General features: G+C 34.8%; 2 protein-coding genes across 3 annotated transcripts in view; one reads left to right on the top strand and one right to left on the bottom strand.

Annotated features, from left to right (window-relative positions):
* Positions 1-7867, bottom strand: part of LOC129265083 (DNA replication licensing factor mcm5-like) — a 22859-nt gene extending 14992 nt beyond the window's left edge. Inside the window, exon 1 of the mRNA XM_054903068.2 lies at positions 7546-7867. Coding sequence (XP_054759043.2) covers positions 7546-7700 — 155 coding nt within the window. The 5' untranslated portion in view covers positions 7701-7867. The remainder of the gene's footprint in view (positions 1-7545) is intronic.
* The window catches only part of LOC129265084 (atypical kinase COQ8B, mitochondrial-like), a 19806-nt gene continuing 10163 nt past the window's right edge, over positions 7809-17451 (top strand). Inside the window, exons 1-8 of one of the 2 annotated variants that reach the window (XM_054903069.2) lie at positions 7809-8360; positions 10512-10741; positions 11391-11729; positions 12523-12589; positions 13036-13104; positions 14873-14989; positions 15534-15619; positions 16870-17010. In XM_054903069.2, the coding sequence (XP_054759044.2) occupies positions 10550-10741; positions 11391-11729; positions 12523-12589; positions 13036-13104; positions 14873-14989; positions 15534-15619; positions 16870-17010 (1011 nt within the window). In that variant the 5' untranslated portion in view covers positions 7809-8360; positions 10512-10549. The remainder of the gene's footprint in view (positions 8361-10511; positions 10742-11390; positions 11730-12522; positions 12590-13035; positions 13105-14872; positions 14990-15533; positions 15620-16869; positions 17011-17451) is intronic. The other variant, XR_010294051.1, reaches the window with a different exon arrangement.

Genomic DNA, 17451 nt, shown 5'->3' with positions numbered 1-17451 from the left:
GGAGGCTCCTAGAGATCAAGCCATTCACTGACATGCTTAATCTCCACGGAGCCAGGGATTGCATTGCATTCAGGTACACACACCATCGTTTTTCCCCAAGGTAGACTCTTCCTAAACAAGTGGAACGCCTCTGGCAGTCTCGCCTGCATTATGCGATTTTAATATCGCAGCAGTGCTAACTTTGAAAACTACTATAAAATAATCATTCACAAAAACACCATTCATATAATGACATAATACCACGTTCATTGACCATAAATGACATTTGAACGGTGACTTAAGACTTGTCAACTACACCCATGTCCACATTTCATTCACTCTATCTATAAACTTTCAAAGTTATGATGACAATTCAACAATTACCCCAACATGGCCTAAGTTTATTGACCTTAACTGACCTTTGACCTTGGTTTTGTGACCTGAAACTCATAGGGGATGTTCAGTGATACTTGATTACTCTTATATCCCAAGTTTTATGAACTAGATCCATAAACTTTCAGAGTTATGATGGTAATTCAACGAATACCCCCAACACGGCCAAAGTTCATTGACCTTTAATGACCTTTGACCATGGTCATGTGACCTGAAACTCGTACAGGATGTACAGTGATACTTGATTACTCTTATGTCCAAGTTTTATGAACTAGATCCGTAAACTTTCAGAATGTTAGGATGGTAATTTAACAAATACCCCCAACACGGCCAAAGTTCATTGACCTTAAATGACCATTGACCATTGACCATTGACCATGGTCATGTGACCTGAAACTCAGGCAGGATGTTCACTAATACTTGATTAACCTTATGGCCAAGTTACATGAACTAGATCCATAAATTTTCAAAGTTATGATAGTAATTCAACAAATACCCCCAACTTGACCAAAGTTCATTGACCCTAAATGACGTTTGACATTGGTCACGTGACCTGAAACTTGAGCAGGATGTTCACTTATACTTGATTAACCTTATGCCCAAGTTTCATGAACTAGGTCCATATACTTTCTAAGTTATGATGTCATTTTTAAAACTTAACCTTTGGTTAAGATTTTGAAAATAATTCTCCCAACATGGTCAAAGTTCATTGACCCTAAATGACCTTTGACCTTGGTCATGTGACCTGAAACTCAGGCAAGATGTTCAGTAATACTTGATTAACCTTATGTCCAAGTTTCATGAACTAGGTCCATAGACTTTTTAAGTTATAATGTCATTTCAAAAACTTAACCTTAGGTTAAGATTTGATGTTGACGCCGCCGCGGCCGTCGGAAAAGCGGCGCCTATAGTCTCGCTCTGCTATGCAGGCGAGACAAAAACCTATATCTTAAACTTTTGTAGCCCTAACTTATGTAAATGGGCTACAACGCTATTCCCCCACCCCTTAGGCACTAATTGTGCCTTTTTTTATTATGAATTTATGTTAACTTTAAAAAAAGATTGTAAGAAGAGGAGCATTTATTTACAAATGTTATTGTCGCCACCTTGTCTTCTTTATTATTGCAGCCTAGCTACGAGACGCGTATAGAGGGCGGCAAAATCATGAGCGGTGGTGCTAGATAAAAAATGCGTACATTTGCCGATAAATATCATGAATCTCAACTCGGCAGGATTAAGCATTGAGGTGAGATTTATATGTATCGGCAAATGCACAAACTTTTTATCTAGCACCACTCATGATTTTGCCGCCCTCTATACACGTCTCTTAGCTACATGTAGGCTGCAATAACAAAGATAAAAAATGCAAGCATTTGCAGATACATAATTCTCTCGCCAGTACAGGGGTCATGCACACAAGCTTTTCACAATTAGAGCTAATTAAGAATACAAGAACTTTTTTACATTGAGAATCTGCAACTTATGGAATAGATCTAGATTCTACTCTTCCCGAGCTTGTAGAAGAGTCTAGATCTAGATTATTCTAAGGGTATATTACAACTTGAAAAGAGGATTGATTTTTGGTGGCGTAATGCAGAATTTAAATTTGATTATAAGGTTCCTCCCCGGACCGTGCCAATTCTTCAGACGTCACTGTTTATCAGTCACCAGGTCAGCTGGACATACACGTAGGCCTAGAGGAACAGAAGATCCTGTGTCCAGAACTGAACCTTATAATTATGCATGTAACTGTAAGACAAGATGGCGACACTAACATATGTGAGTAGATCTAAATGCTCCTCTTCTTTTCATATTTTTATTCAGATCTAGATCTAACCCAGGGAGCCCAGGGGCTTACCGTGTATTTGACCATACTCACGGGACTAGCATGATTTATGGTCTAAATATTTCTCCAAATGAATTGTAAAAACAGAATTTATGCACTTACCACGATTATATGGATGTAGGTCTAACGAGTGACAGTTTCCTGACATCGAGGCACAGACTGGAACCTCAAAAAAACGAAAAGTTTTCTCCTTCTACCCCAGTCTAGATCGGCCATTTTTGTTATGAATCATAACAAAATGGCCGATCTAGACTGGGGTAAGAGAGAAATTTTTGTTTTTTGAGGTTCCAGTCTGTTCCTTGATGTCAGGAAACTGCCACTTGTTAGACCTACATCCATATAATTGTGGTAAGTGCATAATTTCTGTTTTTGCAATTCATTTGGAGAAATATTTAGACCATAAATCATGCTAGTCCTGTGAGTATGATCAAATACACGGTAAGCCCCTGGGCTCCCGCCCGCGCAGGAGCTCCCTGGGTTAATCTAGATCTAGACCTTTTACATGTAGATCTAACAAGGTCTAGATCTAATTTTTTTTAAAGAGACAACTTTTGGCCGAAAGGGTTAGAATCTAGATCTAAAAGGATATTGTAGAGTCAGAGAGTCTAGCCCATTTTATAAACTGTTAGATCTACTTTAGTCTAACGTTGCTTGGGTTACTCATACACAAACACTAACAGTTATAAGTTTGAGCTCAATTCCTCAAAGTCAAAACCCTGATATATTTATAAAGTTGTGATTTTGAGCTTTAATTTTATTTAATTAAATCATGGAAAAATCATGAAAATTACGTCGCGTGTAGTGCAATGGCAGGCCGTCCCTTGCTCCATGGAGATTTTGTATTGCTAACCCCTTAATGGTGGCTGCACGATCGCGAGCCGTCTTTGTACGAGCGCAAGAAATTAAAAAAAAAATCATGTTAAAAAACTCTTTGAAACAGACGGCTGCCAGCAGTCTGTACGTGGAGATTAACCTACGTAGAAAATTTATTAATCTCTAAGTTAGGAGCCTCCTGGCTACTCCATCTTCGATCGGCCATAGGCCTAGATCTAGACCACTCATTCTATGAACAAGGTTATGATACAATCTTGTTCTCTGTTATTACTCTCTGTGTGGTGAAATTGGTCTTGAGGACGCAAAGATGATGACTTTTAATATAATGAAATATACTTCTTCATCATTGACGTCTTGACACTCTTCCCATAGTCGCAGAAGAGAAGGACCAAAACGAAGATGGATTTCCCACGGAAATCCATCTTTTGAAACAAAAATCACTTGAATTTTATGAATTTCATTGATTTTTACACCTTCCTACGCCTAATGCGTAGGAAGGTTTTAAAAATTATAATATCAAAATGTGAAAAAATTAAGGTTTCTTACCTAACTGATGCCGAGTAGACACCTCGATCCACATGTAAACAACGTAAGTACAATAGCGTCGACCCTTGAACCACTTATGTATGACGTACTTCCGGCTAGCGATGCCGTTCTGATGAATAATTTATAGATAAAAATGATTATTTCACAAATACTAAAATTTATTACATGATTATAAATAATTATTAGTATTATACTAATTATTTATAATTACGTGATAAATTTTAACATTTGCGAAATAATATTTTTTTCCTATGAATTATTCATCAGAACGGCATCGCTAGCCGGAAGTTTGTCATACATAAGCGGTTCAAGGGTCAACGCTATTGTACTTACGTTGTTTACATTTGGATCGAGGGGTCTACTCGGCATCAGTTAGGTAAGAAACCTTAATTTTTTCACATTTTTATATTATAATTTTTAAAACCTTCCTATGCATTAGGCGTAGGAAGGTGTAAAAATCAATGAAATTCATAAAATTCGAGTGATTTTTGTTTCAAAAGATGATTTCCGAGGGAAATCCATCTTTGTTTTGGTCCTTCTCTTCTGCGACTATGGGAAGAGTGTCAAGACGTCAATGATGAAGTAGTATATTTAATTATTTTAAAAGTCATCATCATTGCGTCCTCAAGACTAGGTGAAATAAGGTTGGCAATGTTTGGCTTATTTTCTCTTTTTCTTTGGGACAAATGCTTGATTTTTTGACACTGTCAGTTTCCATTACAGCTATTCATCATACAACTTGGTTTTTTAGTAAATTTGATTCTCTAAATTATTTTTTCTTAATTAAAAATAGAGATTGAAAAATTACAATTGTCTTGCCATATTACTTTCCACTAATAGAGGGCATACATGTACATATGGATGAGTTTATCTTATTTGCTGATGACACCACAATTATTGCATCAGATCATAATCTTTTTAATTTAATAAACAAAACAAATAGTGAACTGATTAAAATTACTAACTGGTTTAATGCAAACAAACTTATTGTCAACTATGAAAAAACAAACTTTTTATATTTCTCAAACAAAAATACTGTTCATAATCAATTGAATATTTCCTTAATTATGAATAATGTCAATCTTACAATGACCAGAAATGTTAAATTTCTTGGAGTCACCCTTGATGATAAGATTAATTTCAGTGAGCATAGATTGGAAATATGTAGGAAAGTATAAAAAAGTATAGGCATTTTATTTAAACTCCAATCTATTCTTCCCGAAAAACATCTGATAATGCTATACAATTCTTTAATCCTTCCTTATTTACAATACTGTAATATTGCATGGGGAGGGACAGGTTCAACAAAACTTGAACCCTTGCACAAACTTCAGAAAAAGGCTTTACGAATTTGTACATCTTCTCATTTCCTTGCCCATTCTCAACCAATATTCTTTAGACTTAAAACGTTGAATATTTTTGATATTCATACTTACCAAACTGCTATTCTAATGTTCAAACTAAAAAAAACAATATTACCTAGCAATATCTCTTCATTTTTTCAACAAAATAAGCATATTCATTCTTACAATACCCGACAAAGTTCAAAATTACACTATTCAAAAGTAGAAAATGATCGCTCACTGAGATTAATCCGTCATCAAGGTCCTCGGATATGGAATACTCTGAATGTGAATGTTACATCATGCAGCTATTTAAACTCTTTTAAACAAAAATGTAAATCAAGCTTGCTATCCACTTATAGTCACTAAATATATATATTTTTTTTTCTCTCTCTAATAATTGGATAATATGTATGTACATTGTGCTTTACCGGTATTTGATGCGTCTCACTCTTTGTGGCTGGTTCACTTGAAACTTTTTTTTTTTTTTTTTTTTTTTTTTTTTTTTCTTTTCATTTACAAATTTTAGAGTGACTTGTTCCAGGCACAATTGACTAGGCACAAATACCTCCTCCCCCCCCCCCATGCCTGTGTGATTGACTGTGTGGTGTGGATGTGTTTGTTTTGTTTTTGCTTTGTTACTCTGTTTAAACGCTTTTTTTATCATCTTCTTTGTGTACACAATCTACTGAATTTTTGTTCCTGGGGGGAACATTTAACCCACAAGCTTCGCTTTTTAGTTCCCCCCTTTTTCCTCATCTATTATATTATTGTACATGGATTATGAAATGCATTTTTTTTAATGCTCTCTTTATGTATGTAAATATTTAATGACTAGAAATGCATTTATAATGTTATGTGTTGTAAATATGAATTTTATTTTTTTTACTGATATGGAAATAAAGACATTGAATTGAATTGAATTGAATTGAACATAAAAATATGCCCGAAATTCAAGTTTTCGAGCGCTCTGGTGAATACAAAAAATTACTCCCAAGTTACTAATGAAAAATAAATTGCAACTGTATGGAAATTAGTATATTTGGTCACAAAAGTGATATTTTAATGATTTTTTAAAGGGATGGTCCAGCCTGGAGATATTTATATCTCAATAAATAGATTAAAATTCACAGAGCAAAATGCTGAAAATTTGATTAAAATCGGATAACAAATATCGAAGTAATTGAATTTTGAAAGATTTGCATTATTCCTGTGAAACAGTTCTAGGCAAGTCTTCATGAATATTCATTAGGTGGGCTGATGATGTCATATCCCCACTTGTTCTTTTGTATTTATTATTAGCCTGAGGACTTCATGATGATATTTTTAAATATTTTGACATATAGATTCTATGTCAAAATATTAAATAATATTTTGACATATATATAGGTCTAGATCTATGTCAAAATATCAAAAAATATCATCACGAAGTCCTCAATTCTATTTTATTATATATTAGGTTTATTCAAAATGTTTCTACCAAGAACTAAAATAATTCGATTGACAACTGATTTAGTGCATTAGTTATTTATTGCCGCAACTTATTTCATCATAATGGAGACGCATCATTTACACATGTATGAAAAAATGAAACAATTATGATTTCATGTAATACATGTAAAACAAAAGAAAAAGGAAAGTGGGGAAGTGACATCATCAGCCCACTTAATGAATATTCATGACGATGTGCGTATATAGTCTATTACTGTTTTCACAAAATATTGTCTTATTGATTAAACTTTAAATTCAATAACTTCAGTATTTGTTATCCATTTTTGATGAAATTTTCAGCAATTTGCTCTGTGAATTTTGGAAAGAGTTCCATGGTTCCATATGCACCCCCCACCAAAAATAAAAAAAGATTGTTGAGACTTCCGGTTTGTTCCTATCATTTCTTTACTGTTGCTTTAAATACCTTAGTCATGTTAGTTGGGACTCGAACTCACCTCGTTTTATCTGCAGTCAAGACCTTTCCCGCTATGCTAGCGAGAAGCGCTGATACCGGAAGGGGTATTTTTAACGATTATCAGCCGGTAGTTCGACTCGTCTTGACTCACAGGACACAGACCCTGCCGGTCCCTGGCTTTACTTACTTAGTTACCGACTAAATAAAACTAGATTATAGATAGATCCTGCTCGAAATTTGACGGTATAAAGCCATATTTTGGTATTTATTTCCACTCCCCCATCATATATGTTCTAGGCCTAGGCCTATATTAGGGCTAGATATATTATTCTGAACCTTCTCCTATTTTTTGTTTTCAATTTTAGTGGGGCCTGGGGTGCATATATTATGGAACTCTTACCTGAATTTTACTCTATTTATTTCACATATTAATATTTTACTTCAGCCCGGACCATTCCCTTTAAAGGCTTTAAATTGTGTGCTGTGTACAGCATTGGCATACACCATACTCCATAGTCCTACCTGTACTAGATTCCCCACAGGCAGGATGGTAATGAATCCTTGAGTGGATCTAGCTTTTACCTTTAAAACCTTTAAAATGTTTACCTTTTACCTTTAAAATTTAAATGTCCCAAAAATATGCACAGACACACCGCACCGCCAGCCGCGCTAGCAGTGCAGTGCAGTCTCTTTCTTACCGGTATTTGTAGGAAAAGTTTGCATCATGAAACTTTCGAAGAAAGTCCTTGAAACGACGTTGCAAGGCGGCTCGATTAATCCTGCCATCATCAGGTTGATCTTCTGATCCAAAATTGTCAGAGAAAAAGATTCCTGGATCATCAAATCCTGCCATTTTGGAGCACAATCAGTCAGAGAGCACGTATTCTTTTAGATCAGAATCCAAATCTTTGTTATGAACTTCGCGGGAATAATAAACCACGTGAACTAAAGCTGGCGCGAAACTACGACTTCCGGGATTTGAAGACACAACTCGTTTCTTTGTAATAATTTGCGTTTCTCGTAGTTAAAGTGAAGGAGCATAAAACATAGTTTGTCTTTAACTTCTGCTAGGATTGATACATTATCAAGAAGGGAATAATTGTTCCGTCCAAAGAAAAATAAATACTTTTTCAATAGAAAAATAGACATTCACATAGTCTCGACAAAGAGGAGATACAACTCATTCTAATCTTTGACAACTTAGTCCTAGTTTTTGAAGAATAATCCTCAGTATATTCCTTGCTTTTAATTTGAGATAGACCCATCTATTCTTTGTTAGAATCCATTTAATATAATTACCTTCTAATGAAATGGATTTTTCCATTTTGTTTTCATAATTTTCACAAAATTGTTCATTACATCACCACTCCGCATCGCATGTTCGTGGGGGTTGTGGTTTTGTGTGCTGGAGAGATCAAGACTGAGCAACGTAATCTGATATGTTTAGCTGCCTTCTCCGCTGGCCCAGCAAATTACGACACGCCGGTGGAAATTTTGGAAGTGGAACTCGCAGGTGAGTCCGTTAAACGTTATGCAATACAATTAAGGGCAAGTCCACCCCAGGGAAAAGTTGATTTGAATCAATAGAGAAAAATCAAACAAGGATAACACTGAAAATTTCATCAAAATCGAATGTAAAAAAAGAAAGTGACATTTTCAGCTGTGTCTGAATCCTCTCTGCCTCTGCCTGGTGCATGGTCACATGGTGTAGATATAAAGTTAGACTTAACTTTTAGTTAGAGGGATATTTATAGGGATGTGCCCCAAAAATTGAAGTGTCGTAATTCTAGTTTTAAATAGTTTAACTGGAATAAGCTTTGAAACACGAGTAAAATGACACCAAGAATAAAGATCATGAAATTGGACCAGGGGTTGCCGAGATAAAAGAGGAAGCAAATTGCCTAAAAGTAAAAAGGTAAACTAAAAGCAAAAATTTTTGCTCGCTCACAACTTTTTCGTAATTTTACACGATAAACCATATTGAACCCTCTAAAATTGTTTTGGCTCATTACGCCACTGTCTTTTGTATTAACATGAAATTATGTTTATTCTATAGATGTATTCCAAGAACTAAAAAAGTTGGATTGACAAATTTAGTATAGTCACGTATTGTATTACCGGACACTATTATGATTCCGGACGCGCATATTACTGCGTTCTAAAACAAATTCGTACCGTAAGACTTCCGTAATTCGATTTCACAGAGCAATACATAGAACAAGATTGCAATAAAAACAAGGCAAAAAATCCAACTTTTACCTAATTATCTCTCAAAATGACAGAAAATGCTTAAAATATCATATAACATAGTTTTGTATTAACAATTGATATATTTTCTAACGGAAATATGGGCCTGATTTTGCAGAATTTCAATCTCGTCCACTCCTTCGATCGAATGATGAGGTGTGGTGAATTGTGGGTGATCATCGATGGCTAGTTCTCAAGGTACCCGTGCGCGAGGTATACCGTGAGTAGAGCCGTCGATCGGCAGCGCATCGATAGAACTTGATAAGCGTCACGATACGAACGCGAGCATATTATTATTGGAAAGTGCCATGGAACATGCAGCTAACAAGACAAAATAAAATAAGTTATCGAACACGAATTTATTACCAACATCTGCTCAGATTCGATATAAAAAAGCAAATAATACTTAGAATTTACTCATGATATGATATAAGAAGAAAAAAATCACACAAATTTGCTCTTACATCATTATAATCAAGGATATCTTTACCCGTCCGGCGCGCGTCCGGAATCATGATGTAATTTGTCGCGCACGAAAATAATTGTTTTTCGTGGAGGGGTATGCGGCAACTGCGATGCAAAGAAAATGGTTGGTAAATATAAAATAATTTTATCATATTTATAATTTTCATAATATTTGGAATAGCAAGTGTGAATTTTTCTTGATTGTATTTCCTCTAGTTGTCATTTTTAAAGCACTGAAATAAAGGTGTCCGGCAATAGGATACACTGCCATACATTAGGTATATTGATGACACTTATTTTATTTTAAGCGAGGCATATAACACACTCATGTACATAAAACATGAAATATTATGGTTTCATGTAATTTGGGGTTGTGACATCAGCAGCCAACCTAATGAATATTTAAGTCGTGATTTAAATTTGCCAACCCTGTTACAAAGTGCTAGAGAATCAAACACAAAATTAACAAATTTGAGAAAGTGTTCAAATTCATGTTTATTTCAACATGAGCATCCAGACATCCTACCAGCTGTGAAATATGTGTAATTTGAGCAGAATTATATGTTATTTCAAGTCTAAATTATGCAGTACTAATTATAACAGTTTGAATGCACTATTGCACAAAGCATGTATGAAAAAGGCATGTATATGCAGACGCATTTACGCACAAAGGGTCTATTTGTTTGGACCATAATAGGTCCATGTTTGGACTAAGGATCAAGAACGAAAAGAAATACTTGAATATTTAGGCCTGTTCAAATGTGCGGAGGAATCTATAGGTGGTTTTGAATTGTATGGTACCTGAATATCTTCTGCGCTTAAATCTTTATGCCTGTCTCTCAACCCCAATTTGTGGTTACATAGTTCCACATGACATAAACAGTTATTGAATCTCTTGATCATGTTGTTACTATTTGCCAACTTTTATTCATTGTCATCGATCATACTTCAGGAAATAACTGAGGAGATTGTATTGAGTTGATAATCACCATGTCTGGATCAAGATTTGGTGATGCCGCCAAGGCTGCTAATGGATTTGGACTTTTGGTCAAGAGCTTTGTGGATGGTCAATGCAAAGAAGTAGGCCAGATCTGGGCTAACTCTAGTTTAAGGTCAGCTGTCCAAGGTATCCAGACCAAGACAGAAGAGAGGGTCAGTGATGCATGGATGAATTTAAACAAGGTAGGGATTTTTTAAAAGATATCTTTTTGAAATTATTTATCTATTTCTTCTTGAAGAGACAATTAAGTGACTGTTTTTACTTTTGATGATACCTGTTTTTTCATGAAATTTTGAACATGCTATTCAAAACAAAGGTCTATATGGAAGATGGTTGGTATTAGCAATGTATCTCATATTGTCCTGTGCAGTCAATTTTTTCATAGAAATTGTTTGAATATTATATGAAATCTTGTCTTATCAGGATATTGAACTGCTGAAGAAATTGCCTGATATGCGTTAGAGTAAATTTTAGAATTAATGGCTTATGCTGTAAGATATTGGAATCGCCAAAAAAAAAAGATTAAAAAAATTATCTTCTCGGCCTTGAGTCACATACAGTGCATAGAAACACATGTTGGAACTACACAATTTTCCCCCCAAAATCTTAGCTGTCTTTTTTCTTATCTTATGTGACTGACGGTCTGACCATCTAATCCAACAATAAGTTCGCATTAGACACATTTATGACAGTATTCTTAGTAGATAATATTTTAAAACAAATTTGAAAACTTACAATTATTCTCAATGCCCTTTTAATTTCTTGACTGCCACTCCCCATTATTTATTCTAACATATGTCTTTCAAAATTCTATTATTTTCCAATTTATAGGCTGAGAAAAATGATGATTGGGGTGACTCCATTGTGACAAGTGATCCTGAAGAATGGGGTGATACCTTTGCTGAGTCAGCTTCTCAGTTTGCTGCTGAAGACTTGACAGCAGCTCATTCTTCCAGAGAAAATGATCCACAGGGAACAGCACCCTCTAGAGGTTACCATACTTTAGCAAGTACTGCTGCTGCTCGGTACCGGTATAGGGTACACAGTGACATTTCTCGCAGATACTTTAACTCCGGAGCTGTTTCAGCTGACGACATCGGGAAGACAAAAAGTTCAGGGCCAAAGATACCACCTCGTAAGCCTGCTGCTAGACCAAGAATAAAACCAACAGTAAGTTGTAAAAATGTTGAATTTGGTAACCTGGCCTTGAGAAGATATTCCTTGGCACCTTGGAAGGGTTTGGCTTGTGCCAGGGTATCAGTATATCCTTTTTTAATAACTCATTTGCACCCCTAAGGGGGTGTTGCAAGAAAATATTTGCAATCAATCCCAAATATTCTGTTGCAATTTTACAGTTGATTGATCACTTTTAACTTTAGAAAATCAGATTAAAGTACTTGTTTCATGGAGCAGATTAGCAATCTATCGCAAATTTGCAATTAATTGCACGGCATATACTTGATTTCACGAACGAAAATAGATCTGCAATTGATCGCAAGTTTCTTGCAACGCCCCATTAGGAAAATCTTATCAAAGAACCGCTTGCTGTGTTCAGGAATGACTTAATTTTGTGTCCTTGACTTAGATTACTTTCTTGCAATTATAACCAATATAATGTGTACATCTTCTAACTGCATCTGGTACATCTGATGTGGGCTCATCGTGGTCTAGTGGTTCTGACTCTTGCCTTTCAAACAGAGGGTCGTGGGTTTGAATCCTAGCCATGGCGTCTTTTCCTTCAGCAAGAAATTTATCCACACTGTGCTGCACTCGACCCTGGTGAGGTAAATTACTGGCAGGAAGTAATTTCTCAAAAAGCTGTGCGCACCAGAATCGGTAGACTAGCTTAGCCGGGGTAATATAGGAGCGCCTTGAGCACCTAGCAAGGTGGATACGTGCGCTTTACAAATCCTATATTATTTATTTATTATTTATTAACTGTATCATCAACATTTTTCTACAGCTCAGTGCCCAAGCTAAAGAGAGAACAGTTCCATCATCAAGAATGAGTAGAGTTCTTAATTTTGGAGGTGAGGCAAGTTTTTATGTTGATCGTTATAATGGTTTTGTGTAATATGGATGCATAAATGTTTGGATCATTAAACATGAATTGAAAATATGTGTTGTATTTTGTGTGTGTCTTGAAAATTATTAAAATCTTCAAAGTATTCTTTGTAAACGGTGAATACAGTAATAATGATCATTATTTTACAATATTAGAATATTTCATAATCAGATACAAATTTTAGTTTCTACCTTACAAATTTGTATTTTGATTAATTATTTAATTTCTTTCAACATTTTCTTATTACAATACATCAATTTAAGATTTCTAGTAAGATATTCATTCATATTGAAATCCTGTTTTCTATAACCATGTTTCTACTTTGTATTTATTGCATATATAACAGGAGCTCCTGTCTGACTGCTTATAATAAGAAGGTTTGAAAGCAATTTTGTTTGTGTATCATTTTAGGTCTAGCTGCTGGTATTGGAGTTGGAGCTCTAGCAGAAAAAGTTAAAAGAGGTTTTGGGTTAGAAGAAAGTAAGTTTTTTTCTTTATTTGATAGAAAGATTGAATACACATACTTTTAAAAAGTAAACATTGAAAAAAAGATGAAATTCCTTGATAGTTTTAAACAAATTTAACCCTATCTAGGCCGGGGTATTTTAGGAGTTCATATGGCCGGGGGCCTCCCAGGCCCCCCCATGAGATCTCGGCCGTTGACCGCGCGATCACGCCGAAATTTGGCACGCAGGTTGTCTGGGACATAATCTACAAAATTGTATAGTAATTTATTTCATGCAAATTGCTATTAAGTGATTATGCTAATTTATGCGTAATTAGTATGCAAAATCATACTTTTCCCTCTAACTCCCTAAATAAAGCTCCAAATGTTCTAATTTTTGCTTTAGAAACTCTTTGTGGTTTTCTTAGCAAGTTTACATGAAAAAATTGCGATATCAGACCAATTTCTTATGTATTATATTGTTTTTTGCAATTTCTTATGTAGTTCTATGTTTTTGGACCTTTTTATTTTCATTGTTTTTTCAATGAAATTTGTTGGGGACTCTTCTGAGATCATAAACAGCATAAAATAAATACATTTGGACCAGCAAAACTAAAAATAATCATACATTTATGATTTTTGGTTGAAAACACAATTTGCATTGACTTTGTACACGAAATCACGTTTTTGAGCAATTTTTGGTCTGACATGCACTTACACAATGTTGCGTAATTTCCGAAATGCGTACCCGGGTCACACGAAATTGGTCTCAAAAGTTGCGCAAGACTTGAAAGTAAAAAGTCAGCGAGTGGCGCGGTCAAAAAATTTTGCACGGCGAAAATATTGCGCGAATCGTTGGGGGGCCTCCGAGGCCCCCCCCCCCGGCCTGGATAGGGTTAAAGGACAAGTCCACCCCAACAAAAAGTTGATTTGAATAAAAAGAGAAAAATACAACAAGCATAACACTGAAAATTTCATCAAAATCGGATGTGTAATAAGAAAGTTATGACATTTTAAAGTTTCGCTTAATTTCACAAAACAGTTATATGCACATACTGGCCGGTATGCAAATGAGGAGACGGATGACGTCATCCACTCACTATTTCCTTTGTATTTTATTACATGAAATATGAAATATTCTATTTTTCTCCTCATTGTCAAGTGAAACAACAGTGATTCCTCCCTGAACATGTGGAATTAGCATTGTTTAATACTATATGGTTCAGTCAAGTTGGTCCTTATTGTTAAATCTGTAAAAAAAAAGAAATAATGTATAATTCAAACAAAAAACAAAAGAAATAGTGAGTGATGGACATCATCGACTGACTCATTTGCATGTCACTGAGATGTGTTTTTCACTGTTTTGTGAGAAATAAGCGAAACTTTTAAAATGTCATAGCTTTCTTACTTTACATCCGATTTTGATGAAATTTTCAGCAATATGCTGGTTTGATTTTTCTCTATTTTTTCAAATCAACATCTTGACCTTTAAAGATGTTTCAACTTTGAGGTGTTGAGTGTGCCAGTAATAGTATAAAGATATGAAGTTTTTATATTTTATTATGTGTTATGTATTGTGAGATTGTACTGAGTAGTATTTGAGCCAAATATTACAGTATTTCAAATAAGAATTTCATCACCTTTTCAATATGTAGTTTATGGTATACTATTTATTCATCATTCTTTTAAAGCAGAGAGAAAGAGAAATTTTTTTTTGAGAAATTGTGAATTATTACCGTTCAATAAATCAATTCCATGCTTTGTTATTGAAATATATTGATATTTCATTTTTTCCCATATTAGATGGTAAGATAGACTCAAATATATTGTTGACAGAAGCTAATGCTGAGAGAATAGTAGATACACTGTGCAGGGTGAGAGGTGCTGCTCTTAAACTGGGTCAAATGCTTAGTATTCAAGGTAAGAAACCTGGAAATAAATCCCTTCTGTTTCTTCTATATGCCATGTCTAGTGATGTCTCTTTGGTTATAGGCACCATTCCACCCCTCTTCATGTCTAACTTGTACTCAATGCAATATTTCACTTGCAAGATTGGTACTGATTTCCCATCTCACATAGAAAATATGAAAATGATTCTAAAACCACTCTGTGGTAAGGTGTCAGCCGATATTTAAACTACCACTCAAAAGTCCCTGGAGGCAACCATGGTTATATTGCATGCAACCCAGGTAAAAACACACAATTTGTGCAATAATGTTCTGAGCCAGTGAATTAATTTGGACTTCAAAAATCATAATAAAAAAAAAGAATTTTGTGAAAGAGTACATCTTCCTCATCCTAACATTAAAAAAGGAAGAACAAGCATTTTTATATAGATAACAGAAGAAACATGAATTGATGTATGTTCATTCCAAGCCAATGTCATTCCTCATTTGAATAACATATTAAATACAATTAAAGTGATAAGAACTTGAGATTTCTTTAATAATGGTTTTTCTTTCAGATAATACTCTTATCAGTCCTGAGCTTCAAAAGGTGTTTGAGAGAGTAAGGCAGAGTGCAGACTTCATGCCTCTATGGCAAATGGAGGTAAGTCAATGTGTTTGATTATCTTTTTCTCTTTCTCTCATCTGCTTGATTTTGTAGATTTTACATTACCCAATTTATTAAATTTATCCTTTTTCACTTTTTTAATCTTTGTCATAAACACAACTGTATAATTCAGAAATGGAAAAGGCAATGTTTTTAAAATGGATAATCACACTTCCTATGAGGAATTAAACATTGCAGCATTGGTGAGATTATGTTCAGGGAATGTGTACTACTGGGGTGCCAATGACATAGACACAAAGACAAAACAGCCTTTTATATATTTTTTTTCTTTGCTTAACCCTAAATCTCCCGGGGTATTTTGATTCTTGTCATTCCCGGGGGGGGGGGGGGGGGGGGGGCCATTATGGCCCCCCCTTAAGATCTCAGCCGCGGATTGCGCGATCACAACGAAAATTTGCATGATGGTAGAGAATGACGTTATCTACGCAGTTGCATTGGTAAATTTCACTGAATTCATATATTTTTATTTTATATGAATTAATTATGCTAATTTATTCATGAAATCATACTTTTTGCTCTGATTCACTAAATAAAGCTCCTAGAATGCCATTTTTTGGTGAAAATATGCTTTATAGCATTCCTAACAATTGTGAATGAAAAAAATTCTGGTACCAAGACTGATTTCTTATGTATTTTATTGTTTTTTTTAATTTCTTATGTATTTCTTTTTTTTAATACTTTTTTTTTAAATTGTTTTTTCGAAGGAAATCGTTCCAGACTTAATTTTGATCATAAACAAGGCAAAATTAATTAAGTTTAATCCGTAAAAGTAGAAATAATGATACATTTATGAATTTTGGCTAATACACAATCTGCATTGGATTTGTACATGAAATCACGTTTATGAGCAATTTTGGGTCTGACATGCACTTACATAATGTCGTAAGCGCGTACCCGGGCGTCACAAATTTGGTCTCAAAATTTGCGCGAGACTTGAAAGTAAAAAGTAAGTGAGCAGCGAGGTCAAAAAAATTTGCGCAGCAGATATATCGCGAAAATTGTCGAGGGGGGGGGGCCATTATGGCCCCCCCCCCCGGGAGAATTAGGGTTAAACATTCATAGAAAGCATTTATAGTTATTGTTCTTGGAGATATCCTTTTGTTGATGAGAAGCCATTAGTGAGAAATCGGTTTCCTTTTCATTTAGAAATATATGAAGAAATCTTCTATTATTTTAAGCTGTGGTAAATGTTATATCAGTAATGATATCTTGTATGTTTATCTCAGAGAGTGCTAAAGCAGGAATTAGGTGATGGCTGGAGAAGTAAGGTTGCATCGTTTGAAGACAAACCTTTTGCGGCTGCTTCAATAGGTCAAGTCCATCTAGCAACAATGCATGATGGGACAGAAGTTGCTATGAAAATCCAGGTAAGATGAAAGAATATGACTTATTTAGACTCTAGATTGTTATAGCTTGTGGGTAATGGGGACAGGGGAACTCTTTGATTGTTTATCCATTGCTTGTGGAACCTCAAACTAGTTGAGATAATTGGAAACATACATCTGTTCACAAGTCATGGAAGATTTTTTGTATTTCATTTTGCTCTTTTATTCATCATTCATAAAGTCATGTATAACTTTACAAATAGCTTATGAAAGAATACACTCATGTGAGAAGGGCCAAGGGTCAAAGTGGTTAACTTTTTCTCTTTTTTTTTACCTTCCAGACATAGATGACATTTAATGTGTCTTAACACAGACTGAAGTACTATTTAAATTCAGAAAAGGATAGGATTATGCCTTTACATAATGATCTAAAAGGCTATTACAAAGTCATAAAAGAAGACTCAATTCTTGCTCTTTATCACT

Source organism: Lytechinus pictus, chromosome 7 (assembly GCF_037042905.1).
Source record: "Lytechinus pictus isolate F3 Inbred chromosome 7, Lp3.0, whole genome shotgun sequence".
Taxonomy (NCBI): Eukaryota; Metazoa; Echinodermata; class Echinoidea; order Temnopleuroida; family Toxopneustidae; genus Lytechinus; species Lytechinus pictus.
The sequence above is the reverse complement of the archived record's forward strand: the minus strand, read 5'-3'. Positions and strand labels throughout refer to the sequence as shown.